Source organism: Sorex araneus, chromosome 2 (assembly GCF_027595985.1).
Source record: "Sorex araneus isolate mSorAra2 chromosome 2, mSorAra2.pri, whole genome shotgun sequence".
NCBI classification, from domain to species: Eukaryota; Metazoa; Chordata; class Mammalia; order Eulipotyphla; family Soricidae; genus Sorex; species Sorex araneus.
The window spans coordinates 94,700,450-94,727,469 of NC_073303.1; the positions used below are offsets into that span (position 1 = coordinate 94,700,450).

At 34.4% G+C, this 27,020-nt stretch overlaps 1 protein-coding gene across 7 annotated transcripts in view; it reads right to left on the reverse strand.

The window, feature by feature from the left end:
* Positions 1-27,020, reverse strand: part of PHF20L1 (PHD finger protein 20 like 1) — a 75,779-nt gene that overhangs the window by 26,320 nt on the left and 22,439 nt on the right. For 3 of the 7 annotated variants that reach the window (XM_055125169.1, XM_055125170.1, XM_055125171.1), the window contains exons 3-12: positions 26,849-27,020; positions 26,619-26,703; positions 21,554-21,642; positions 21,251-21,328; positions 17,738-17,951; positions 17,066-17,194; positions 10,662-10,744; positions 6,915-7,167; positions 4,753-4,941; positions 4,289-4,495 (exon numbers count right to left, since the gene is read on the reverse strand). In XM_055125169.1, the coding sequence (XP_054981144.1) occupies positions 4,289-4,495; positions 4,753-4,941; positions 6,915-7,167; positions 10,662-10,744; positions 17,066-17,194; positions 17,738-17,951; positions 21,251-21,328; positions 21,554-21,642; positions 26,619-26,703; positions 26,849-27,020 (1,499 nt within the window). The remainder of the gene's footprint in view (positions 1-4,288; positions 4,496-4,752; positions 4,942-6,914; positions 7,168-10,661; positions 10,745-17,065; positions 17,195-17,737; positions 17,952-21,250; positions 21,329-21,553; positions 21,643-26,618; positions 26,704-26,848) is intronic. The other 4 variants (XM_004602447.3, XM_004602448.2, XM_055125172.1 and 1 more) reach the window with 4 other exon arrangements.

A 27,020-nucleotide genomic window follows, 5' to 3' on the forward strand; every position in this document is an offset into this window, starting at 1 on the left:
CCCAGTATCCCTCCCACCACCCCCACTCCACCACATCCCCTCCCTCTGTGGCACAATTTCCTTTTTACTCTCTCTCTACTTTAGGGCATTATTGTTTACAATACAGATACTGAGAGGCCATCACATTTGGTCCTTTGTCTACTTTCAGCACACATCTGCCTCCTGAAAGATCCCTCCAACCATCAATGGCTTAGTGGTCCCTTCCCCATCCTAACTGAAAGGCAAGATTTTTATAAAGAGAAATAGACAGACTTAATAGAACTTATCAAAAAAGAATTTTGTTTTATGTAAGTTCATTATATTGAACTTATCTGACCTATGCCCATAATGATACTAGAATATTAATTTGCATTTTTTAAAAAAACTAAATTGCAGTGACAGACCATTTCTTCAAATAAAACATTACATAATAATCTAATACCATCCCTCCCCACAAAGAAATAAACAAAAAACAAATGGAGTTATTTAAATTAAGGAGAGGTAGAATGCTGAACCTTACCTGCCTGTATAAAATTTAAAACTGTATTACAGAGTGGTTTCTCAAGCCTTTTCTGGTATGCTAAGTATCTCAGATTCTTACAGCCACAAAGGTGGATATACTTGAGACTCTCCATGGAAACCCTAGGCTCTCTATAAGCCATGGACATTTGTTATGGGGGTGGAGATAGATTTCAATTTCTGGTTATAGTTTTGTTCTCTTTGATATAATTCTTGAAGGAAAATAAACAGGAAAACACTTTGAAACAGGCTATTAAGAAGCAAATATAGATGCCCTGACAAAATGCCTACTTTGAAGAGAGGCAAGGAATCCAACTCAACCCCTCACACTGCCCCATTAGCCACATGCAATCTCATAAGCGCTGCCATTCCTACAAACTGAACTCTAGTATATGCTGTGTGTGAGCACCACAGCAAAGGGTGTGAAACCTGGGGGAACTGCAAGCACTCACAGTGAGCAAATGCAACTTCCGGTCATCTCAACATCAATGGAAGGGAAGGGACAAAATATAAAGAAAAAAGTTAATGAAAAGGTAATGAAAATGTTGAACCAAAAAATAAAGGTCATTTTTAATCTAAACACAGCAGACTAGACAACTTGTCACGTGCTTTTTGCCAAACTAACTCAGACTAATCCTATGCAATCAAAGTGTAATACTGAGGGCCAGATAGGTAGTACAGTTGATAAGACACTTCAGACAGTCCACCCGGTTCTGATCCTTGGCACTGAAACATGTGGCTCCAAACATCCCCCGAAAGCGTAATATTACCTCTGTAGTATAACATATATTACATGATACAAGTGTTAACCAGTAAGCAAATCAATCAGTAATATTTACATGAATACTCTACATATGACTGAGTGAAGTCCAACTATCTTAACTAATATTTATTACATAAATGCCATTAAAAAGCAATTTCATATATGACTTTGACAATCAAAGTCATGGTCTTGAGAAACTTTGTGTATTTCAATCAGTGGTACCCTAAAACATAATGGCTTATGAATAAATACCATGATTTTTAAATTCATGTTTAAATGACTCTCAAATATTCTATAGTAAAACAGAAGGGTATTTATGTTAAGGGTATTAAATATCCTTGATATTTATGTACTGAACACAATGACAACATAGATGCTTTATTTTCTAACAGTATTTTTTTCAATAAAGAAATAATTTGAAAGGCTTAAAATTGGGGCTAGAGAGATAGTAAAGCGAAGACAATACCTGCTTTGCACACAACCAACCCAGGTTCAAACCCTTGTATCCCATATCGTTGTATGACCACAGCTAGTAGTAAGCCCTGAGCACCAGTGATTTTGTCCCATAAAATAAACAAAAAAGGCTTTGAATTATATTCACATAACCTACTGATATACAATTTACCAATGTTTCAGGGTGACCACGGTACCAGCAGCATACACATTCCTATACAAAATAACCAAAAATCTAAGTGTGTCAAACAATATCACTATTAATGTCTAACATCACAATATTCTAAACATCCCAAGTTTCAATTTGTCAAGACCCCAGAAAAGGTTTTTGATACAAGTTCTGGTAAATAATGCTTTCCGTAGAAGTTGAAGCATAAAACAAATTATTTTCATAATTAAGATAAACACCAACCAGCCAAATATATGTACATAAACAGCAAAGGGCTAGGGATGTGGTTCAAGAGTAACAGGATACATATCTTGCATGTGCAAAGCACTGAGTTCAAGCCCCAAAAATGCGTGGTGCCCTGAGCACTGCCAGCCATGGTCATTACTGAGCATGTTCAATGAGCACCAGGAGTGGCCAGAGGCCCTTAAGCACTACAGCATATGGCACCGAAAGGGACATCAGGAATTGAAGAAGGACAGCCTTCCTCTACCACCAATCTCCCATCAAAAAACACCAGGTATTTTGACTCTAAATGTAAGATAACCTGGGGAGCAGATAGAAGCCCAACAAATACTGCAGAAGCAATGTAGAGAGGACTGGGTAAAAAAAAGTTGAGAGAAAAGCACACAGACCACACAGAAATCCAGCACAGGCAAACTCATAGATTTCAATCAAAAGAAGATGCACTGTTCACAATAGCCAGAATCTGGAAACAACCCGAGTGCCCGAGAACAGACAACTGGTTAAAGAAATTTTGGTACATCTACACAATGAAATACTATGCAGCTGTTAGGAGAGATGAAGACATAAAATTTGCTTATAAGTGAATGATCGTAGAGAGTATCATGCTAAGTGAAATAAATCAGAAAGAGAGGGACAGGCATAGGATGACTGCACTCGTCTGTGGAATATAAAATAATATAATATGAGCCTGACACCCAAGTAAAGTAGAAAAAAGGGCCAGGAATATTGCTCCATAGTTGGAAGCCTGTCTCATGAGCTGGGGGAGAAGGCAGCTGGATTAAAGAAGGGATCACTAAGCCAATAATGTTTGAGGAATGGTTCGAGATGGGAGATGGGAGCTGAAAGTAGATAAAGGACCAAATGTAATAACTTTTCAGTATCTGTATTGCAAACCATAAAGCCCCAAAGTAGAGATAGAGTATGAGGGAAATTGTCTGCCGTGAAGGCAGGGAAGGGTTGGAAAGGGAGGGTATACTGGGGACGTTGGTGGTGGAGAATGTGCACTGGTGGAGGGATGGGTGTTTGATCACTGTATGATTGAAACTCAAACACCGAAGCTTGTAACTGTATCTCTCAATGTGATTCAATAATAAAAAAAAAAGAAAGACTTGTAGAAAACTGAGCATTTCTTAATAGCTATATTTAATATTCCTTCTTTACTTTGAAAGAAGAAATCAGGAGGTTAAAGCAGCAGTTACTAAAAAGGTAAGAAGCAGTTCCAATCACTTGAATTACATTATCTTAATGTAAGACTATCAGGTAAAGAGCAAGCTCTATACCATACTTGATTAAATTGCTGACAAAATGAAATTAGGGAAGATAACTATTGAATATAATTATCCCCAGTCCTCTTGGTTGAAAGATCAGGAAATAGTTCTCTTTTTCTCCATTTCAAAACTGACTCAATTTATACCTTCTTTACCCATCTAATTACAAATCAGCAATTTATTGGAAAAGAATTTAAAAACTAATAGTTGCCTCTTTTGTATAATATTGTTTTGTTGAGGTTAAAATTCTATAATATCCTACGTAAAAGAATATAAATACCAAAGGGAAATAAAAAGATAAAATCAGATGAAAATACCTATTTGATAAAATGACTCTGAATTGGTTTCAGACCACTGGGGAAAAAAAAAACCACAAAATTATTCCAAAAGTGTGTTAGCGAGATTGCTTAATTTTACTTAATTTTATATCAAAAATATTACAACAAACTACATTTGATTTTGGGAGGTCCTACATCAAAATATAAGACTACATTTAAGATACATGTAGACAATTTAAGCGATTTCTAAATTCTTATTAAAATTCCTAAGAGTAAGTATTGACTGGTGAAGGGATGGTGTTTGAATATTGTATAACTGAGACATAAACCTGAAAACTTTTTAACTTTCCACATGGTGATAAAATAAAAATTAAAAAAAAAAAGAGTAAGTATTGATACCATATATTTTTTTTCTTCAAATTCAAGAACTACTAAAAATAGTACATAAGAAACAGAGGAACAAAATAATAACGAAAAGAAATATGTCCAGGGAATGTGTAACAAAACAGTTGCACAAAAAAACAGAGAAATTAGATACCAAAATTATATAATTATGCATCAAAATGTTCATACACTAAAATGAAGCCCAGCTATTTGGAAAATAAATCATTATTACCTGGTGCTATTGAAGTGCCTCTTCCATCAGTTATTGCTTTGAAAGAAGGATTTGTAAGCATCTGAGTATCTTCTTTTTCTATCCTGAGACATTCATTATGGTAAGAGGACTCTGGGGCTAGCGGTGCTGTAACTTCCAAACCACGACTTAAATCAAGAGGGAGACAGTGTCCCAGCTTCTCAAGTGACAAATGTGCACCATCAGGCACTACACAAAAATAAAGAATGTAATATAATATTAACACCAGTAAACAAGCTTAGTAAGCAGATCAAAATGTTATATACATTAAATAGTGCCTGGCATAAAGAAGGCAGTCAACAATGGTAGGTAAAATGAAGTTCTTACAAGTCCAAATGATGTTAGAAGGAAAAGAAAAGATTTCTTAATATTCTAATCATCTAATTCTTAGTGCTTTCTTTTCTCTTCTCTTATGTTTGATGCTATAGGAAATCAATATACATTACCCTCTGGTATTGTAGTCTCTTGCGGACTTTGAGAACTGATGGAGAATACTTTTCCATCAGTGGTTGGAGAGGGAGAAGAAACCTTTTCTATAGGATCATCAGGCATGGGCAAGGTGGCTAAGCGCTGAGATCTTCTTCTCCGCTCACTATGCTTGAAAGTTCTAGGGGGATTCACAGGCTGTGGAGGACCTAGAAAAAGATCCTCAATGTTCACGAAGCAGATACATGCTTGGATCATCTTATAATATTTAAGGAGACAAATGGGGAAAATGATTCAAATCCTGCCCTCTGATGATGATGTTTTAAGGTATCCAAGGAACAGAATTCCATATGGTAATCAAAGGCAAAAACTGCCCTCATTTTCAAATATATAATCAAAACCTCTCAAATCTAAACCAAAAGAATATGAACATTAATTTCAGGTAGTTTCCCAAGTGACAGACTGCAGTTAATTCTTTAACTGCAGATTGTTGTGTTAGTTGCCATTTTTCCTTTAGGAAAATAGTCTCTGTATAGCCAAATAGCTAATTATAATCAATCTAGAAACTCTAAAGAGGAAAAAGAGGTAGGAATCATAGGTGACAAAAATCTGACATGCATTATAGATTTAGTGCTTCACTTTAATTGCCAAAGTAAAATAGATGTAAATAATTTGATCCCACCTTCATTCCCCCAAATGGAGTTTTAGGAATAGATCTTTGGGCCTGATTCATTAAAAAAAAAAGAAAGAAAAGAACAGAAACAACTTTAATCTGTATTATAGAGAACAATGAGAATTTTGAAAGAATAAGAGACAGTTCTTGCTTGCCCTTGATGTTTGATTTTTTTCAAATAATCTAATGAGTTATTTAAGCTTCTATTTAACATGGAAGTTTAGAAGTTGTTTAACTTTCATTATCTTATTTCTACACAATGTAAACATTTCATTTTCAGAATTAAAAAAAAAAAACAGAAAATTAAGTTTATTTAAAAGATGGAAGAGAGTAGTCCAAAGAGATTGAAGCTTTGGGTCAATTATTCAAAATGAAAAAAGGACATGGTGATACTTGAAAAATAAAATTCAATTGCTGCAACTTGTGGTTACACCAAAATACAAGCAATTTCAAAATAAAATTCATCAATGTCATGAGACACTATATTAACGGCTAATGGCATTACTTTACGGAAAATGCCATGATAAAATAAAGCTAGTACAAAAAAAACTAAGTACTTCTATCTCATCCTTTTCACCCATTTGTTAAAAGGAAAACAAAAACAAAAATGTATGAAGACTTGACAAAAATTGAAATATATGTTTTCAGAAAATATGGCAACATAATGGAAAAGATGTAAATATATGCAATTTATAAAAGATCTCAACAGCAGCATCTTTGGTTTAAAAGACAAGTAAAATGATAAGAAAATATTGCATATGCACTTACTAATTGGGTTTCTAAACAATTTTTGGTACTTCTAGTATAAAAAAAAGATCTTTTACCCAGTGATTTTACAAATAATTGTTTTTTATGTCTAACTTAGAATATTATGAAAATAATATTAAATATAAATATAAAATAATTTGAAAATCACAGGAATCCAGACCAATGCTGCAAGGTTTTTTTAAAAAGATAGTTAACTCTTGAAAGATTAGTGGTACTGAAACATAAAGTAATTAAAACAAGGTCATTTAAAAAATAAGATCAAGAAAGATCTCTCGTTAATCACATTAAACTGAAGTCTGTACTCTAAATCCTAGGCTAAGAATGAATAAAATGTATAGCCAAGGGGGATTAAAGACAAGTGGAGACACTAGACATGAGCTTGATCCTAGGAGTTGAAGAAAAATATCCACATGGGTCTTTTAATATCTGCTTTTTGCTTAATTTTGCTTTAGTTTTTTGTAATGAATCAGGCCTCTGTGCTTGAATTATTCGTTGAGGAGAGTCAAACTACAGTGGCATTTCCATTAATGGTAACGGTTTCTCAACCAGTAGTACAGTCTGTGTGCAATAAATCAGTCAGAAATGTATATGATTTTTGCCCGTGAAAGTTTCAAGCCTTCCCTATCATATCCACTTGAGTTTTTAAAAAGCAACTTCATAAAAAAGACATTATAACTACAATCAAACTGTTTTTAATGTATCTTATAGGATAAGTAACTATTTTTAAAAATCTGTGCTCACTAGTTTTATTTATCACTGAAGAAGAAAGCTGAGATACAAGCGTCAAATCCTCGACTTGTATTAATTCTGGGGAAAGTGGTGATTTAGGGGGTTTTATACACCCAGAAGAATCTCCAGATTCATGTTTGCATTTCTTGCTGCGAGCCTTCCCTGAAGACAATGTTGAGGATAACAGTGCAGGTTTCTGAGTGTTGGCAGAACTGCTAATGTCAGCTTCATTTTTTTTCTGACTTTGAGGTTTAGGTGAAATCGCCTGAATAAATAATAAAAAATTGATATTTTTATTTTGGCTTCTTCATTTTGGTTTTTGTATTCTATTTTGATTGTTAAGCAACTTTAGTATCCAAAAACATTGTTAAGCAACATATAACATTTCTATTACAAATGAAAAATCAAAAAAGAACCCCACAAATTATTAACTAAAAGTTGAATAGGCTGTCTTTAAAGGGATGCTGTCAATTTTTTGTCTAAATTTGGCTTTTTACATATATATATATATATCACTCATATCCTTTTCAGAATATAAAAATGTATCTTACTGGACAAATATTTTCAGTGTGGGACTGAAATAAGCTCTTTAAATCTGTAATGACCAATGACAAATAGAAATTAGGTAAATAAACTTTTTTCAGTTTTAGAGCAGAAACAAACAGTAAGTTAAAATTCTGACTTTCAGATGTTCTTATAATTTTCCTTATCAAGTTGGAATTGGAGGTCTGAGTCGACAGTTTCCCTTTAAAGAAAGATCTCAACAGGAAAACAATGACCAAATTAACGAAATATTATCTTTAACTCATTTTAATGCTGAAAGCTAGTTTCATAAGCATAAACGAATGCATCATGAAATCAAAGCCACCAGCAATATAGAGTTAAAAGACTAAAAAACAATACAAAACAAGCAACAACAGAAAAAAAAAAACTAAGGAGATAAAGTGTAAGTTAAAAACATTGGATATAAAAACAAAATACGTCGCATTCTTAGATGAAAGTTTTTTACCTTCTTCCTGCCAACTGATACTTTTAAAAAAAAATTAGAACTTTTGTCAGTTCTTTCATAAGAATCTTTTAATTCATTTGGCAGCAAAATTCCCTATATACAAAAATATATGTAAATGTATCCAAAGAACAGAGAATAGTCACATTGGATGGTTCTACAATTTATTGTGGGGGATTGCCTTTATTTCTGACTTATGTATCTGAGAGCAAAATAAAAGGATACACATTTGAAAACGATCTAAACTAAGATAGGCCTCTATAAAGAACTGAATTGCTAACACTATGAACAGCACACTTTTATTTCCCAAGAAATCATCTTTTTTTTCGCTTCTTTATATTTTTTCTCACTTCTTTATCTTTTATTGAAGGATGACCATCAGGTCTGTAGTCTGCAATTTTCTGGAATATGAAAGATCATTGTCTGGAACCAATTAGCCTTCTGTTCCCACTAAAATACAAGGCACTCAGATTTTGATTTTGTAAGGTTTTTTTTTTTTTTTTAAAGTATTTATCTGGTATTAAGCAGAGCACCCTCAAATGCTCTTTAAATGGCATGTGGGACATACCACATAAGGAACTGGTGTTGAATTCCCATTCATTCAGTTGTCATCAATTTTATTCTTGAATTTACTCATTACACATGTGTATCAATGTGTATTAATCGTTACAAAAAGTGCTTCACAAATGGAAAGAATTCCTAAGCTTATCATAAAAGATGTTGCCAGAAAAGTAATTAGAGCCATTACTTGTAAATAAACAATTTTATTGTTCATCTTCACATAAGTGAAAGACATCCATTACTACAGCATCCATTACTCTCGAGTTACAAAGTTATAAAACAAGATTTTAAAGCTTAAATTAATATCTTAAAAAGGTGCTTAACTTCTAAACAAGGACAAATTAACATTTTTTAAAACTTACTGAATTATGCATCTAATGCAAGTTTTATCCAAAGTAAATATAACACGACATTTCCCTAATACAATTAAATAATCTATAATAATCAGAAAATTGAGGTTCAAGACCACAGTTTGAATTTTTTTAATGTAAATAAAATAAATCCATTAGCACAGTAAGTTTTAGTTATAGGCCTGTTATCAATCTATGTCACAAGTGACATTTAACTCATTAGGACAACAGAGGTTAGTTACAATCAATACCTCTCCTTTAAATCTACTATTGATAACAACTGAGATTTAAGTAAGAGCTCTATAACTCGGCTTTTAAACTTTGAAGCAGGGCAAACAGCACAAAAATTAAAGAGTTTGGTTACAAAACATTTTCACATCGAAATCAACTGAATGACAAAAAATAAAGGAACAGTATGTTGTTCCTAAAAAAATCTTAATTTACAGTTTTCATAAATTATTACTGGTCTCTTTGTTACAAAACTGGCAAGGACTCTTCAAAGATATTAATTATGCAAATAGAAACAGCCGAGTTACTCAAGTTTTTTTGTATTTTTAACTCAATTTCAAAATGCTGCTTTCTATACTTCCCTTTGAGATGGGCACTGCCCTCTACAATAGCTTCTACATATAGTAATTTTCACAGTCACATTCAACTCAGCAAGATTGTGCATAAAATTGACATTGTAATGAATTTTCCAGAAACATACCCAACAAGTCCCTGATTTACTGCATTCTGAGCATACCATGAACAGTGGTGAAAATACAAAATACCATATCTGGGATGTTGAATTTAGTAATACACAGTAAAAAAGTCATTTAAAATTTGGTTGGTATACTGACAATAATGGCAAAGACTCAATCAGAAGATATAATTTGCTGACATATTAATCAATTTAAAAGACCGTTGATTTCATACAACATTAATGGGGGCACCAAAACATCACACTGTTATCAACTCAGGCCTAAAAATAACCCTGAAAAACTCAATACAATATCAATTAAATTTGGGCTATTTTAAAAAATGCATATAAGCATATAAGATACTAATTTTAAAGTGTTAATTAGACTCCTAATTAAAGAAAATTAAAATAATACAAAAAGATAGAGTAAAACTACATTAAGGCTCAGATTTTAAAACAGGAAAACCAAGGAAACCCAATTATGGCTATTACTGTGTTCTTATAGTCTTACAGTGTCCAAGAAGTTAAGCCCTTAGAGAATGTAAAAGCATGCAGAGTTCATTATGTACAGGTATTGTGGGAATCTGAAGGTAGCCAAGGCAAAATCTAGCAACTGCAACCTTCACTTTTAATTCCTCTATTAGGTGGTTTAAAGACAGACCCTTAATAGTTTTTTTTAATTATCTTTTTTTGTAGTTATTAAAATATACATCCTAGCAAAAATGTATGGCTCATTGATCAATTCATAAAACACATAGTCTAACACCAATTGTTACAATATAAAAGAAACTTCTTACAAAAGAAGCTTTAGTAATGCCAAAAAACCCTGTTTTAACTCACAAATAAAAGTATTTGTGTAAGGGTCTTTTTGTAAGCTAAAGATGATCCAGCTGAAGCTTATACCCTGGGATGCCTGTCTCCAGGCCTTCAAATTTTGGAGACAAAGGTTTGAATGCAAGTCTATTGAAAACAAAAGCTAAAGAATGAAGTCTGAAGTTTATCTGTGTAGCTTGGAGAAGCAGAATTAAAAATATATCATCAGTTAGTTTCCTATTCCCATATATCTGATCAAAAGGGCAATTTCAATTAGGTGGATACTATAGCTCCGTGATCATTCCAGTTGGGAACCTTGAAAAAAATCAAATGCTACCATTTCATACCTGCTCCAGCATTGGAGCTGTTTCATTGTAGTCTTCCTTTTTTTCAGCACCATCCACCCCAACAGCTTTGGAAGCCAATAAACCTTGAGAGAAATTGTACAGAAATTGCTTATTAGAAGAAATCCTGACTTATCCAAATTAACATCAAAAGTAGCAGTTAAAATTCCCCACACATTGGAAGTGGATATTCTTATAAGCTTAACTGTCAATACAAACACCCTTTGCAATAATTCAGGTATCTAAAATAGAATTTGAGAGTTGTCTGTGTAATCTGTGCAATTTATAGACAAACATTTTTATTCTGTCAAAATTTAAAATTCCGGGGCCAGAGCGATAGCACAGCGGGTAGGGCATTTGCCTTGCACACGGCCGACCCGGATTCGATCCCTGGCATCCCATATGGTCCCCCAAGCACCGCCAGGAGTAATTCCTGAGTGCAAAGCCAGGAGTAACCCCTGAGCATCGCTGGGTGTGACCCAAAAAGGAAAAAAAAATTTTTTTAATTCCATGGCTTAATGTTGAACTACGATTACTTACTGATATGGGCTTTGTAGAAACATGTGAAATAAGAGTATCATTAAGATATGAAAAACATTTCAGAAAAAGTTTTTAAATATACTAATTTACAATTTCACTTGAATCTTTCTTATGTTTCAGGTTTTGATTTTGGGACACCCCACCCCACCCCCCACCTCCACTGCTCAGGGATCAATACTGACAGGTTTCAGGACCTTATGTGGTGCTGAGAATCTGCCCTGGGTCAACCAAGTGAAAGACAAGAGCCATACCTGCTGTACTATCACTCCAGCCCCTCTTTTTAATCTTTTAATCTAGGCTGCATAGATTTATTTCTATGCTCAGTTGTGACTTATATAAGTTTTGAAAACTAATGATGATATCATATTAACAGGGAAAAACTGTATGTTCATCCTATAATATTTGAATTCATTACAATAGTCTCATCCTAAGAGTGATGGAGAATGATTTGGAGTTTCTTTTTGCTCCAATGTATACCACTCATTTTCAGTTTTAGAAGAAAATAATTTTTCTGGAGTAAGTGTCATTCTCAGCTTTAAAAGGCATTAAAATTTCAAATTAAAGGCACTTATTAAGATTCTTTGCTAAGCACATTTCGCATTTTCAGTGAGTTACGTTTATAAACCTTGCATTAAGTATTGTTCCTTATGTCCACAGTATACATAAAAGGTCAAACCAGAACCATTTTTGTGTCATTTCAAAGTTGGTGAAATAAAACATATGCTTTAAAAGATGCATGTTTATCAACACAATACTTTTTATATACACATATAAACACACATATATACATATACATACATATACATGTATCACTAATATTACTATAGCAATTATACCTCTTATATTACTTAAGCAATGCCCTCAAATGCCACAAAGCCCTGAGCCATTTACAGGGCAACTTCTCTTGACTTTTTCAGATAACAACTGAAAGATGTTAAGGAAGATAAGTAGGAATATAAATATGAAATATACATTCCACGGTAGTACCACAGCCAAGTGTTAAGTAAAAATTACCTTTATGAGGAAACTGAATGTCTAGCATTTAGAATGCAATTTAAAATAGAAAAAGCGAGGATAAAACAATAATTTTGATACATCAATGATTTGCAATTGAACTGGCATTTAACTCAGTTTGAAAGAGTATTCCATTTAGGTTGTTCAAGTAATGCTCTCAACTAGAGTTAAATGGGGAAAAATATATATTAAAAATTTTCTATAAAATAGCTTATACATTAAAAATCCTAATGATAACTTCTAAGCATATTTTAAGTGACTAAAAGACATTTTTATTAAGGCCTAGGTATTCAATAGGTTTTTATTCTTTAATAAGTATTTTCAAAATACATAATACTAAAATTAAAAAAATTTGGAATCAAGTTCTTCTTTTGCCAGGAACTAAGAAGGAACTGTTATTTCTACAGACTTTTCAAAAAGAAAAAATGTTTGATAATATGTTATATATATCTAATGTTTTGTTTCTTTTCATGAAATGGTGGAAATACTTTTAAATATAAAAATTAGAATAAATCACAAATTGAAATTTAAAATAGGGTCCCACAAATTTTAAAAGAAACAATTCAGCCATAAAATTAGGATACTACATATCCAATTAATCAAATGCAATTCTTATATAATGGCTTGTGGAAAAAATAGTTTTATAAATTTCTTATAAAAAGTACCTAGTCATTTAATAAACTTATTTAAAATTAAACTAGAGGGGTTAGAGTGATAGCACAGCGGATAGGGTGTTTGCCTTTGCATGGGGCCGACCTGGGTTTGATTCCCAGCATTCCATATGGTCCCCTGAGCACCGCCAAGGGTAATTCCTGAGTGCAGAGCCAGGAGTAACCCCTAAGCATCGCTGGGTGTGACCCAAAAAGCAAAAAAAAAAAAAAAAAAAAAATTAAACAGTTTTTGGTAATATAGTTAATTCAAAATCCCCATGTAATCAACAAAAAAGTTTTTAATACTACATATACTAACACAGCTAACACAAATAAGTTACCAACTACAAACAAGGAAATAAACAAAAGTATATTGTTGAGGACATCTGACTACTGCTGTCTTAAGAAGCAATCCAATATTTGTTAGCTTGACCTCTAATGTTCTGAGGAGAAATGCAATATCCTTGGAAATTTAGAAGAATTGAATGGAAAGCATATAAATGAAATTAGTTTGTTATTTCCAAATACATATTGTCAGTATATTCTACTAACAGGTCCTTCTGCATAAGAATATCATAGATTCCTGGGGCTGGAGTGATAGCACAGCAGGTAGGGCATTTGCCTTGCAAGAAGCCAACCCGTGTTCGATTCCCAGCATTCCATATGGTTCCCCCCAGCACTGCCAGGATTGATTCCTGAGTGCAGAGCTAGGAGTAACCCCTGAGCATTGCCAGGTGTGACCCCCCTCCCCCCAAAAAGAAGAATATCACAGATTCTTATCAGAATGCAGTCCACTGATTCAAGAATTTATTTAAATATTAGGTGCTCAGTGAACAGTCATGAGTACCACTACAAATTAATGATTTCTCAATATTCTACTTTAGCTATAAAATATACAATTGGTCACTCACTGTCAAGAGGAATAAACAGAATAAAGGACTTTGAATTGACATTGCAGAAGGAAACAATGTGGTTAAATCTGTAATCTACTTTTCATCCAGGAATCCCAAAACACAACAGTCTTGCTTGGATTAAGAGTACAAGACTTGGGGCCAGAGATAGTACAGCAGGTAGGAGCACTTGCCTTGTATGCAGCCGACGTGGGTCTGATTCCCAGCATACAAAACCCGGAGTAATTCCTGAACACCACCAGTTATGGTCCACCACCCCTCCCCGCCAAAAAAACCCAAAACTGAGCAAGTAAAAGTCTTAATATTATTATAATACATTAATGGTCAATTTCAATTCCCTGAGTTTTATAATAATGATATAATTTGCCAAGCATATTCAAATCTTGCTGACCTTTCACATAAAAGTATTCCTGTTAGAAACAGAGTAGCTACGAACAGTGCCTGTACATTTTTCAAGTTTTTTGACACCTACATTTTAATAGATATTCAAATTTGCTGGCAGTTCTCTTTCCCAAATATGATCTATTGATTTTCTTCATAAAATCATCTATTCTAAATCAGTATGCATAAAGATGTATTACATAAGAAAAGTTAAGACTGGAAGAACATATATAATTAGTAATATAGTTTCAGTGGCTTCTCATTTGAAAATAGCAATCCTTAAACCTTTACCGAAACAAAAATAAAATTTAGAATCTTTCAGGGAATAAACAGAGGAAAGGGAACAGAAAGAGAGTGAATACAGAATCAATTTATCCAGTGGCCTGTCCATATATTTTTATCTAGAACTATTATAAAAGAAAGAGAATTACATCAGAGCAGGATGAGATGCTATCATGATAGTAGTCCTATTCCTCAGTGAAAACACTCTGAACCGTGTTGTCATGTTTCAATGAAATCAAAAAAGGCAAAGGTAAAAAACTACTGTTCATCTAAATCTTCTAAGTAAAGGGAAAGACAATAAAAATTTCAAATCTGTTTTCTAGTGCTACAAAAATATCAGGGAAAGGAGATGGTTCGAACGGGTGGAACATAAAACTTTGCACACACCAGGGTCTCAAGTGCAATCCCCAGCACCACATAACTCCAACCCACAATCCACCACAGGCAGTTTGGCCCTTAAGCACCAGTGAACAGGAGCAGCACTGCCTCATCAGGCCACAGCACCCAATTGTCAGGCCCATTCACAAGGTTGAACATAGCATGAAGTGGCTCCTATACCCTAATACTACTGGAAAGACCCTATTAAAAGACAAACACAGCAACAACAAACAAGCACTGGAGAAAGTACAGAGGCCAACTACTCACATCCCACTGACATGGTTTGAACTCCCAGCCACACAAAATCTCCCCAAGTACCACCTGAGCACAAGTGTCAGTAATACCCACGGCTACTGTCAGGTGTAATCCAACACTGCATGCACCCCCCACCCCTTCCTTTCTGCCCCTGCTCCAAATAACAAAAAAATTTTTAACAAAACAGAAACTATCATTTGTTCACTGGAGATTTCAGAGGGAAAGTACAAAATCTCTCGGCAGAAACCAGAGGATGCTATCAAGGAACAAATACTTAAATTTCCTTGAGGCATATGATGAAATGGTTATTTTATCACCCCACTATTGTCATTTTTAAGACAACATAGAGATAATGTAGCACTGTGAAGTGAACTGCTTTTTAACTTATTGACATGTTGGGTATTCAATCTCGGTAAGGCACATTTAAGAATTATGAATGAAACTAAAAGCAGGTCGTCCCAATTGTAGGAAACAACTGTGATACTGGCATGCTGGCAGCGGTGCTGCACTGCATTCACTTCTGTCTTCCTTGATCTTGGCTCTTCCCAACAGTGTTGTTTCGGGCTGGAGAGATAATATCATGGGTAGGGCACTTACACTGTGCATAGCAGAGTAGGATTTGATCCCTGGCACCCCTTATGGTACCCCAAGCCTCGCCGAAAGTAATTCATGGATTCAAAGACAGAACTGAACACAGCTTGGTGTGGCCCCCAAAACAAAACTCAAGTCTTGTTTCAACGTTGGAATCCTAGGAACTAGAACTTTTATTCTGCCTCTGCCACAGTACAGAGCACAGGATTCCATTATTCTAAGGCACAGCTGAAGTCTTAAGCTGTCATCAGAGTAGCACTTGGAAAACCATCTTGTCCTTTGCCAAAGTAAATAGATTCTAAGGAAAAGGTAGAATGGCTATTTTGATTAGAAAAAATTCCTGTCCTGGGCCAAATATATTCTTTATTAGTGAAATGATCTTATAAAAATATTTTCATCATAAAAATAATATTAGCAAATAGAAAAACTAAATAGGCCCACCTGTTGAAAACACTTATAAACAGTAAAATGAATTCTAAATAGTGACTCTAAAGAATTCTCACTGGGGAGTCATCTTTTCAGTGGGCTTCCACTCTTCACAAAATAGTGAAAAGGTTAAATTTATCTTTATTCTTGGATCTAACGGTGAAACCAAGTTCCTTCAAATTATTTAAAAGAATGCCAACAAAAATTCATATAGCTTTATTAGGTCAAAAGCATTGAAACTCATTTTGTCCTTGAAATAAGAACAGATGACTGAATTATTTTAATTGCCCTTTTAATATACACTCAAAAATTAGATACGCTCACAATGTCTCTTATACAACCATTAGGCTGGATAGACTTTGAATGTGATAAGACTGGCTCTAATTATAATAATTAAATCCTTTACCAAAGGCTAAGATTTTCAGTGTTTTTCATCGTATGAGCACTTATACATTAAAATAAAGCACACAGAATTAAATTCTTATTCTACAAAACAACCTAAAGGACAGATATTCAAATTTATATTAGTATTTTTACAAAGAAAGTAAACAGATTCAGGAGCTGAATTTAATTTCAGATTTGTATTTCCAACCATACAAAGTACCATCCTTGCTGATACTTACCAAGAAGGAGAAGTTTAAACAATTGAATTTAGACTCTCAGTCACTGTATCATGGCAACTCGGTAAGCTGGTTAATTCAATTCTTACAAAAATTACTACCACCATAAGGTGATTTTAAAACTATGCAACTGTATAACATTTGAGCCTATCAATCCTCACAACATCCCTGTGAGGTAGGTATAAGGTATGTGGCATTTTTCAAATTTCCAACAGAAAAAATTAGTAGTAGTGAAAGACACTGATCTTGGAGAATCAAAATAACTGTCTTTTTTAAGCAGTTAACACACTGCTTATCCAAAACAAATTACTGTAAAACCAAACCCTCCAGTCCCCCCAAAAATAATCATTGTAGTTTACCAGTAATCTTGTTAAGTCGAGCTCTCTTTGCCTGAAATGAGTTGCCTTGATTATTTTTCCTCTTGTTTGATAATGTGCTCTCTGGCTGTGGAAAGACCATCTTTGGAACGTTCTCTACATGAAGTCCTACTTTTAATAGAATACATATATAAGAATTTATCTATAATCCAAGGTTAAAACATGAAAAAAAATTATTTCTTAAAAAGTGTTTTGCATTTAACTCTTTAATGCAGCGCTTGACACAAAACTTTAAAAACCACATCTCTGCAACTGATATTTTAGAAGTGAGTAACAGTGAGCATGTATTCCTTAGGGGAGAAACACAGGAAGGAAAATCACTGCTCTTTTCATGTTATTTGCTGAAATACATGCAGAAGCACTTAAGGAACTTAGAAAAAAGGAAAAAAAGAATCCACTTCGAAGAACTTAGAAATAAAATCTTAACTCATTTCTCTTTACAAATATTGCAGGTTTCCATTGTGAAATACCCATGTTACATAATTAATCTTCAGATCTCTCTAAAAGATACTGAAAATAGTTAATCATATTTTCTTAGGGGGGGAAGACTAACACTTAAATTATACATTCAAAAGTACAGCCAAGGGATTTGACCTATTCACTACATGATTTTCCCCTTGCAATAAGAAGTGAACACAAGAACATATTTTGTACCAAACGTTTCACTAGAAGTGGGCAGATCTTCCTTCTTCTCCACTTCTGCTGTGGCTATAGAGCTTGGAGTTTCTTCCTTCTTTGCAGGTACTTTAAACCATTTTCTCTCATCTTTTTCTTTATCTTTATTGCTGTTAGCGCTGGTTCGAGGTTTGTTCCCTGTTTTATTCTTGGCTGCAGCTGCAGCAGCTGCTTTGACTAAAGCTATCCAATCCTCCAAAGGAAAAATACAAAACGTATTTAGTATTATATTTAATCAAAATGTTATTAAACTAATGAAGAAAAACATGTTTCACATTTTTAAAGCTTTCACTAATATGCAAATATAAAAATCAAATTATATTCATACAATAGATTAACAATAGACCAATCATCAAATATAATGGATCACTTGGATTACATACCTTTTCTTAAAACTAGACCATGAACATGTTCAATAACATGTCCCTTAGATATTTTCACAGAAATAAAGTCTAAATTAACTGATGGAATCTATGACAAATATGTAATGCTGCTAATGTCTACCTTAAGATTCATGGTTGTTTTGACAGTTGAATTGTGTATTTTTTCTTTAATATAATGGACTATAAAAAAGAAAAATTAACTACAAGACAGCATGAACGGAGAGAGAAATAAACATTATATTATATTATATATATTATGGGAGAATATATATAATATATATGTTATGGGAGAACAACAAAAAAGATTTTGACTAAATGAAGACTAGTAGAGTACAGTGAAAATAACTAGTGAATTGTACTCTGCCAAAACACTTCAGGGAAGAAGAATAAAGTATAACTGGATACATTAAACAAAGGAGTGCACTAAACAAACAGAAGTCAGCTGCACATGATGGGCAATGAGTAGTCAAAGGTAATCTAAGTAACTAATCACAACCAACTAGCACTTTGAGATTGACAACTAAATAGCAAGAAAGAGTATTACCACTCAAAATAACAGGAATCAACAAAGTAGAAGGAGAAACAAAAATAAAATCAGACAAAGAAAAGTTATAAAGTCAACAGTGACCACATATTTGCAGTCTTACTAAGAGCAGTAGATTTACTACTGGATTCCAAGAAGGAGGAGGGATGGGGAGTTGGTAACAGAAATGCTGAAAACTTGCCAGGAGTAAAGACAGATTCATATTGTAACTTTTAAGTTCTTTTTTTTAAAAGAAAAATATTTTAAACATGGAATTCATAGCAGTTGTTTACTTTATACTTTTAGTTTTGTTTTAATTTAAAAAAAAAACAAATTTTTGGTCTTTGGCCACACCCAGCAGTGCTCAGGGCTTACTCCTGATTCTGCCTACAGGAATCCCTCCTGATGGGGCTCGGGGTACCATACAGGGTGCCAAGGATCAAACCTGAGTCAGCTGTGTGCAAGACAACTGCCTTATCTATTGTACTACTGCTGTGTCCACTTTTGTTCTCATTTAAAATAGGAAAGATTTACTATCAAAAATAACTGCTGTTTCATTCACAAATTGAGCTAATGTTTCAAACTTCCCTGTGGATAACATCAAAGAGCAGTGCCTAACAAAAGCAATGTTTGATATCAGATCTGAATGAAAATGCAGCACATAATATTTGAGTGAAATTTTAAGTAACCGAAGTCTTATAGTTTCAAATTCCTCAACTACAAAGTCCAAACATTAGCCGTAGCAATGTCGATGGACTTGCTCTGAAAATCCAACAAAATAATGAATACAAAAAAAAAAAACTGTAAATAGTAAACAACCTAGTCGGCCACCAATCTTTAACACAGAACAATGGAAATCTTATTTCAGCACACTCCAGAAATGTAAAAAGAACAGAGATTCAAAGATTAAAGAAGTGAACTTCCAGAGTGTGAAAATTTGGTACCTTGGCCTTTGTTAATTTAGTAGAAAGACTAAATATCTCTTCATTACTAAAATCCATTTTTATACTAAATAAGGTAGATTTTTATACTATATTTCATACCATATATTTTTATACTAAAGCCTATTTTTATAAGTTATTTTCAAAGTGCTCAAAATCAAGATGATAAATAATGCAAAGACAATTCTGAGAATCCGCCCCCAAAATACTGAATTTATCATACTTTTTAAAGGAAAACAATGAAGGTTTATTGGGGAATGAAAGAATCATAGAATGAAAACTTTTTTAGACTATCAGGCCATACGACCATATTAACGGTTACTGAAAAGGAGGACAGATGTTCATTAATCTGGCAAAGGGGTCAACTGTTTGGTGAAGCACTGAATTAGAATTTTAATAATGAACTTAATGAAGTATAAAAAGATGCTAAGTTTTAATGATGTATAACTGAAACATGTTATAAAGTGATCTCAATAAAAAATTAAAAGTGCTTTATTTTCTTTCAGTTGTTTGTATTTGGCATTAATTTAAATGTAATTTACACCATGGTGTAAATAACATACTTAGAAATATTCAATATGCCCAATAAATTGAGTTTTCACTTTGTAATTGTACCACAAAACAAATTGCTTCAGTGTCTCAATTGGGGGCTGGGTGGAGGGGAGTGTCAAGTTTTAAGACAAATGCTACCTCATGAATAACCAACCAGAATAACCTTTGAATAATTAGAATGATAAAGTAATGGTTTTAAATTAAAAAATAGCATTTTACTAAATAGGTTCATGTTAAACTTAAGTTTCCAATGCTTTACTCTATGTGGTAACAAGAAATTACACCTCTAAATGATTAAAAGAACATTTTATTAATACATACAAGTACATGTGAGTAGGAAGACACAAAGCAATTTTGTGATCCAAAGTATTTTCATGTTAAATTCAATCAGGGAAAATCAGTCTACTGAGGGATTATTTCAAAACAAAAATCTTTGAAAATCGTATGATTTAAGCAACCATCTTTTTTGAAGATACAATGAACACTTTTTGAAAATGTGGTGCTCTATATTTCCAAATATATGTATACACACACATACACAGACGTGCACACTCATGCACACACTCACATACACAACTGTAGCAGATTAGATGACTTCAATACGTTTCAAGATGACATTTTCACTGCAGGTACAGAACACATATGTAGCGTATTCCCACATTAGACATTGTTTATAGCTTACTTTCAAATTAATTGTAGGTCCAGGTGCTGAAAATCCCAAATAACAGCAGAACATTAAAGAAAATGTTTTCAATTTCTACTGGCACCTTTTCTTTCTAGTATTTCATAAAACATTTAAATAATGGAATCATGGTTGGAACTTTATCCCAGACTCTCCTTCAAATGCTAACCATTTAATCTAATTGTGAGCAGTGTTAGATCATGTAAAACACTGCTTATCCATATGACTCAGAGAGCCCTACCTGCAACAGCCTACAGAGCGTCAGGTAAGCGCCTTTTAAAAGAAGATTGACTGATTCACAGAAAGAAAGAAAAAAGATGAGAAATTCAATATATAATTTTTCTATTAAAATTAGCATTCTAAGTGCTACTATATATCAGGAAAACAACAAAATTTTAAAAAGGCACTTACCTCACTTCCCATAGACTGGTTACACGATCCAGCTGGGTCGATAGGACAACACCAGCTTAGTGGATGCTGGGATTTCACCTGGAACAGAAACTAGTAACCTATAACTTTAGCAGGTCTAAAACCAAATAAGCAAAAATTAAGGGTAAAACTTATTTTACATTCTATGCTTCTTTTTCTTGCTGCTATTTGGGGCTATCAGCACATAATCCTACAATTAGTTCACTTTATATATACTTTTTTGATTGTTGACCATTCAGGATGATATCCTTTGGAGAGCTAAGAATGCTGAACACTCACTCTTACCTGTCCCTTAGCATCTTCAGGCATGGCTTTAATGTGCATTCTTTTCAAACAACGAATTACTCCATCATAAAACTGAACTGTAAATGTTCCTGAAATAAGAGCAGGTCAAAAACATTAGAATATGTAATTCATTAGTAACCCCTGAAATCTAACAAGTAAAGCCTTCATATAAACAAACACCGTGATCACAATAATCGAAGACATCTACCTCTCTTCAGAGTATATCTTTATTCAGTTTATTTCCCTCTTAAAAGCAGTTCTTATTTCCCTTTAAAAGTATAGAAATTAAGTCTTGATGTTAAATGCAATTTTGACTTTTAACTGAAAATTTTTTGAAGTTTATAACTGACATATCTGATTTGAATGTTCAATCGAGACCGCATATTCACTAATATACGAAGCCCTAAATCTGATCCTGGGCACATGGTCCTTAAAAGCACTATTGAAGACAACCCCGGTCACTCCTAACCACATCTAGAAATGGTTCCAACAACAAAAAAACATGTAAAAAGATCTCAAATACATATGACTGATAAAAAGTCATCATTTACAGAAATGTCTATTTGTACTGAAAACATGTACTCTCTTTGAATTTTCTTTCCAAGTAAATAAAAAATATCTGAAAGAGGAGAAGCTATTTTGTCAGGAAAAAGTTATTTGTTTGGAAATATTAATGAACTGGCAAATAAAAATTATGGATTCATAAGCTATGAAGGTTAAAAATACTTTAGATATTATCTAGGTAACTAGTGCAGGTTAGAATTGGGAGGCTAAGTGCTGAATCCAATGACAGACACTCAGCTAAGGAGCAACAGAGACAAACCTAATGCTCCAGTCTCCAGGTAACCTTGCCTACCATCCCATCCTGCTTGGATGATTCAAGATTCTCTTTGCATGACAACAGCAAAACAATCTTTTCTTTTACTGCTTGTGAGGCCCTAAATCTAATTCTGGGCATATGGTCCTTAAAGCACTGCTGAAGGTAACCCTGGTGGCTCCTAACCACATCACAGATGCTACGCTTTCAAGTCAAGTAAAATTACAGTGATTTTTACGCTTATGGAAATTCCAGTGTACTTCTATAATCTCCTATTAAATGACAATCAAGTGCCACTCTAAGACATTGGACCTTTACAAATAAATATAACTAATGAAAGTGATGTTTTCTTTGAAGCTAGCACCAACATCAATGACAAATGTTCAGATTATCCTTTGTTAAAAAAATATAGTACCACTGACTTCATATCTGATCACAATATCATAGACACAAAAATCTAAACTCATTTCCAAAATACTGTAAACTGAATGAACAAGAATGTGAAGACATTTGAAAATTTTGCATGTGTCACAAAATGCATCACACTATCATCATTCCATGTCTTCTTCCTTCTTCGACGTGCACTGCAGGCAAGGACATTTCAGGCTCCTCACTACAAGTGTGCATTCAACTCCTGCTGATTTTGTTTATACTGTGCTGCTCATCATGTTGATGCCTCCTCCTTTCCGAATTCTAGTTTACTCATCATAGATCAGCTCTTTTTAAATTCCTCCCTTGCCCTTTCCTTCTACTTTTATGAGCATATTACAAATCTGCATATTAATCTGTTGATACTTCTTAGTTTTGGTTAGCTTATGCAGTGAATATAAAGCTCCCTGTGACATTTTTTTCCACTTTATATGCTGGGGGGTGGGCAGAGGGGCTTGTGGCAAGTGTGAAGAGACTGAGGAAGGTTAAAACACCACACTGGGCATATAGAAATCATAAATTCTTACAGTGGAGACTTTAAAAACAAGTTATATTTACTAATAATTAAGGGAACACTTAAACTATTCCTGAAATGACCAACATACCATCATTACAATAACATTAAGCTTAATTTGCTATGGGCAAATGTGAATGTACAAGGAATAAAGTCTGGCTTGAGAGTATTAAGCATGCAGTTTTATGCTTCCACCTGGCAATCTTTATTAAGTCTCTTTTCAGCTTTGTACTCCTTTATTTTCTCTTACCAATTTTTTTCTCATTGCCCTTTAAATCCCTTCCATGATTCCCATTAACCATCAAATAAAAACCAAACTCTTTAGCAAGATTACAAAATACTTTTTACTACAGATCTTCGCTTAATTCCACCTTCTTCTCCTACTAGTCTACCTCTTTTAAAGAAACCTTTTTTTCTCGAGTCATAAGAATGCTTGATGTTCCTCATAAAGTAGCATGCTTTTCTTCTATTCTGTGGTATATACCATTTCTTCTGCTGAAAATGCACTTTGGCTAACTTAACTTTGTCTTTGGGGATACAGGTTAAAGGAAACATACACTAATTAGCTTAAAAAGCCTTCATGTACAGAAACTCAATGTGCATTAATTTAGTTAAAAACGTGAGTCCCAGCCGGGGCCGGTGCTCGGCTCCAGCCGAGTTTCGGCCCAGATGCCCATGCCTCTGCACAGCCGGTGGATGTGGAACGAGCGGGAACCAGAGACAGCTTTAGGATTTGGGGTTCCAGCAAGTGCTTGCACCCATGTGTGAAGACTGTGAACTAAGCTTTTGCCGCTCGCCGGCTAATGGAGGAAATATCCTTCCTTCTTGGTCTCTCTCCCCTCCAGGAGAAGGCGTGGTGTCCGACATTTTGTGGGTCCTTTGAGGAGGTATGAACTTTTGGCGCGGAAAAAAAAATGTGCTTTGAACTTGAAACAGCCGCGGGATACCGGGGCAGTCCCAGCCGGGGCCGGTGCTCGGCTCCGGCCAAGTTTCGACCCGGGTGCCCGTGCCTCTGCACAGCCAGTGGATGTGGAACGAGCGGGAACCAGAGACAGCTTTAGGATTTGGGGTTCCAGCAAGTGCTTGCACCCATGTATGGAGACTGTGAACTAAGCTTTTGCTACATGCTGTTCCAGGAAGGGAAATGATTCATTTTCCAACTTAAATCTCCGCGGACTTAATTACTATAATACAGAAATTGTAAACCGCGTGGCCGCTACCGTGGCCGCGCGACATTTTATCTCCTCATTCTCATCAGTGGAAAATTTATTATCAAATATTTCCCTGTTAATAGAGCTGTATTTTTGGGGGATAAATTCCAACAAAAATAGTGAGTCTGTTTTGAAACTCTAACAATAGTGAGTTGTGTGTTGAAATCTGGAATGTAATCAAGGTAAAGAGAAAAGGAAGTGAAATCACTCACGTACGGGGGTGGGGGGTTGGGGGGTGAGGGGTGGGATGTATACTGTTTTTTTTGTTTTTGCTTTTGTTTTTATTGGTGGTGGAATATGGGCACTGGTGAAGGGATGGGTGTTTGAGTTATAAAATATAACTGAGATATAAGCCTGAGAACTTTGTAACTTTCCACTTGGTGATTCAATAAAATAAATTAAAAAAAAAAGTAAGTGGTTGAGTTGAAGAAATAATTGTAAAAGCAAACTAGTAGACATTTACAAGTATTTCACAACCACTATAAACAAGAAATGTATATAATAGGGGCCAGTGAGATGGCACAAGAATTAAGGTATTGCCTTTCACACAGGCAACTCTAGTTCAATCCCCAGCACCACTTAAAGTCATTCCCCTGAGTACCATCAAAAGTGATTCCTAAGTGCCGAGTCAGTCATGAACCCTCAGAACCCTTGGGTGGAGCCCAAATAAAAAATAAAATAAACTTAAAAATTATTAAATAAAATACATAAGTTAATATCTGAATTTCATTTCTTTCCAGATAAATGTGTAACTTGTTTTTAATCTCTTTTTAAATATTTTTGTTCAGATTTACTAATATTATGCCACACTGGTATTCTTGGTCTGCATTAAACGTTTCTAATTACTTCAGTAATTTGTTCTCAGTAATAATATCAGAAACCACAAAACTCTATTAGAAAATAATTAACTTTCAAGACTGGAGAAATTAGTACAGAGAATAAGGCTGATGCCCAACACCAGATACGGTACCCTGAGCACTGCCAGGAGTGATTCCTGAGCACAGAACCACAAGTAAGGCCTGAGAATAGAACTTGTGGCACTAAATCCAACGAGGTCTACCTCCTCTTACTGGCCTACTTCCCTTTCTTTTTAGAAAAAAAGGAAAAAACTAAACTTTTATCTGTGGGGATTAAGAAAAAAGGGACAATGGCAAACTAATAAAGGAAATCCTCAAATTCCATATTCAAGTTTCATATTGTCATCATTTCTTCACCTTTTGGCTAAGATCAAATATAGTATATGCTTTTTATCAAGTTCCCATCCTTTCTTAGAAAATACTGTACAACATTTCACATGAAAGTTGAAACAGATTTGAATTTTCCTACTTAGCCTTTCCTATCCCTCTCAAAGAGCCCGGCAAGCTACTGAGAGTATCCCACCACCATGGCAGAGCCTGGCAAGCTACCCATAGCAAGCTACCATGGTATATTTGATACCCCAAAGACAGTAACAACAAGTCTCACAATGGAGACCTTCCTGGTGCCTGCTCAAGCAAATCGATGAACAACAGAACGACAGTGCTACAGTGCAGTGCTACAGCCTCTCCTCTCACATTGAAATGTTTAAAAAATTTTCTTAGCTAACAAACTGGATACAGAGAAACAGAAATAAAATGTATATAATATCAATCTGAATGGTAAGCTAAAAAATTTTTACTATTTACCTCTATTGTAAGTATAACATGAATATATTGTTATCACATTCTTTATACCATTAAATAGTACAAAAAATTAGAAGGAAATTGATTAGCATAAAATAAAGAAAAAGACCAAGGAGGTGATTCGAGTGAAAGACCATATATCTAACATGTGTGAGGCCCTCCCTGGTTTTGATATCTGGCACCAATGATCCCCTGAACAATGTCAGAAGTGGCCCTAGTGGACCTCTTAGCACATCCTAAGAGTGGCCGTGTACCCTGAGAACTGTTGGGTGTGGAGCCCATAACCATCTAAAGAGAGACAGGTGGATGGGTGAGAGTGACAGAGAGAAGGGACAGCTCTATTAACAATTCCCAGCAGTAATTAACATTTGGAATATGGTTAAATGTTACTTTAAATCTCATTTTTAAGTCTCTGAACATGCCTAATACATACCTTCTTTGTTAATTGCTTCAATCTTGGCAGGATAATATCGACAGTCTGTCCAACGAGCCAGAACTTCCTCTCCAGCTTTAAAATCCTATTTTAAACAACTTTTAAGATCAATACCATTTAAAATAAATACACATTTCCGTAATAAAACTAAGTTTTAATAAAAATTAAACAGAATTCCTCTTAAAATATACCAATAAATCAGTTGGCAAATGGAAAAGCTTGCTACTTACAAAGAAATCGTCCTCATCCTTTAGCCCTTCCTTTCTCAAGGACGGTCTTTCCAGAGGTCGCAATCTATTGCTATCCCAGTAAATCCACTCATCATAACGATGACTCCAGCGCTCAAAATGGACCAACATCTTGCCCTCCTCATAGTCAATTTTTTCAATTCGTGATGGATAC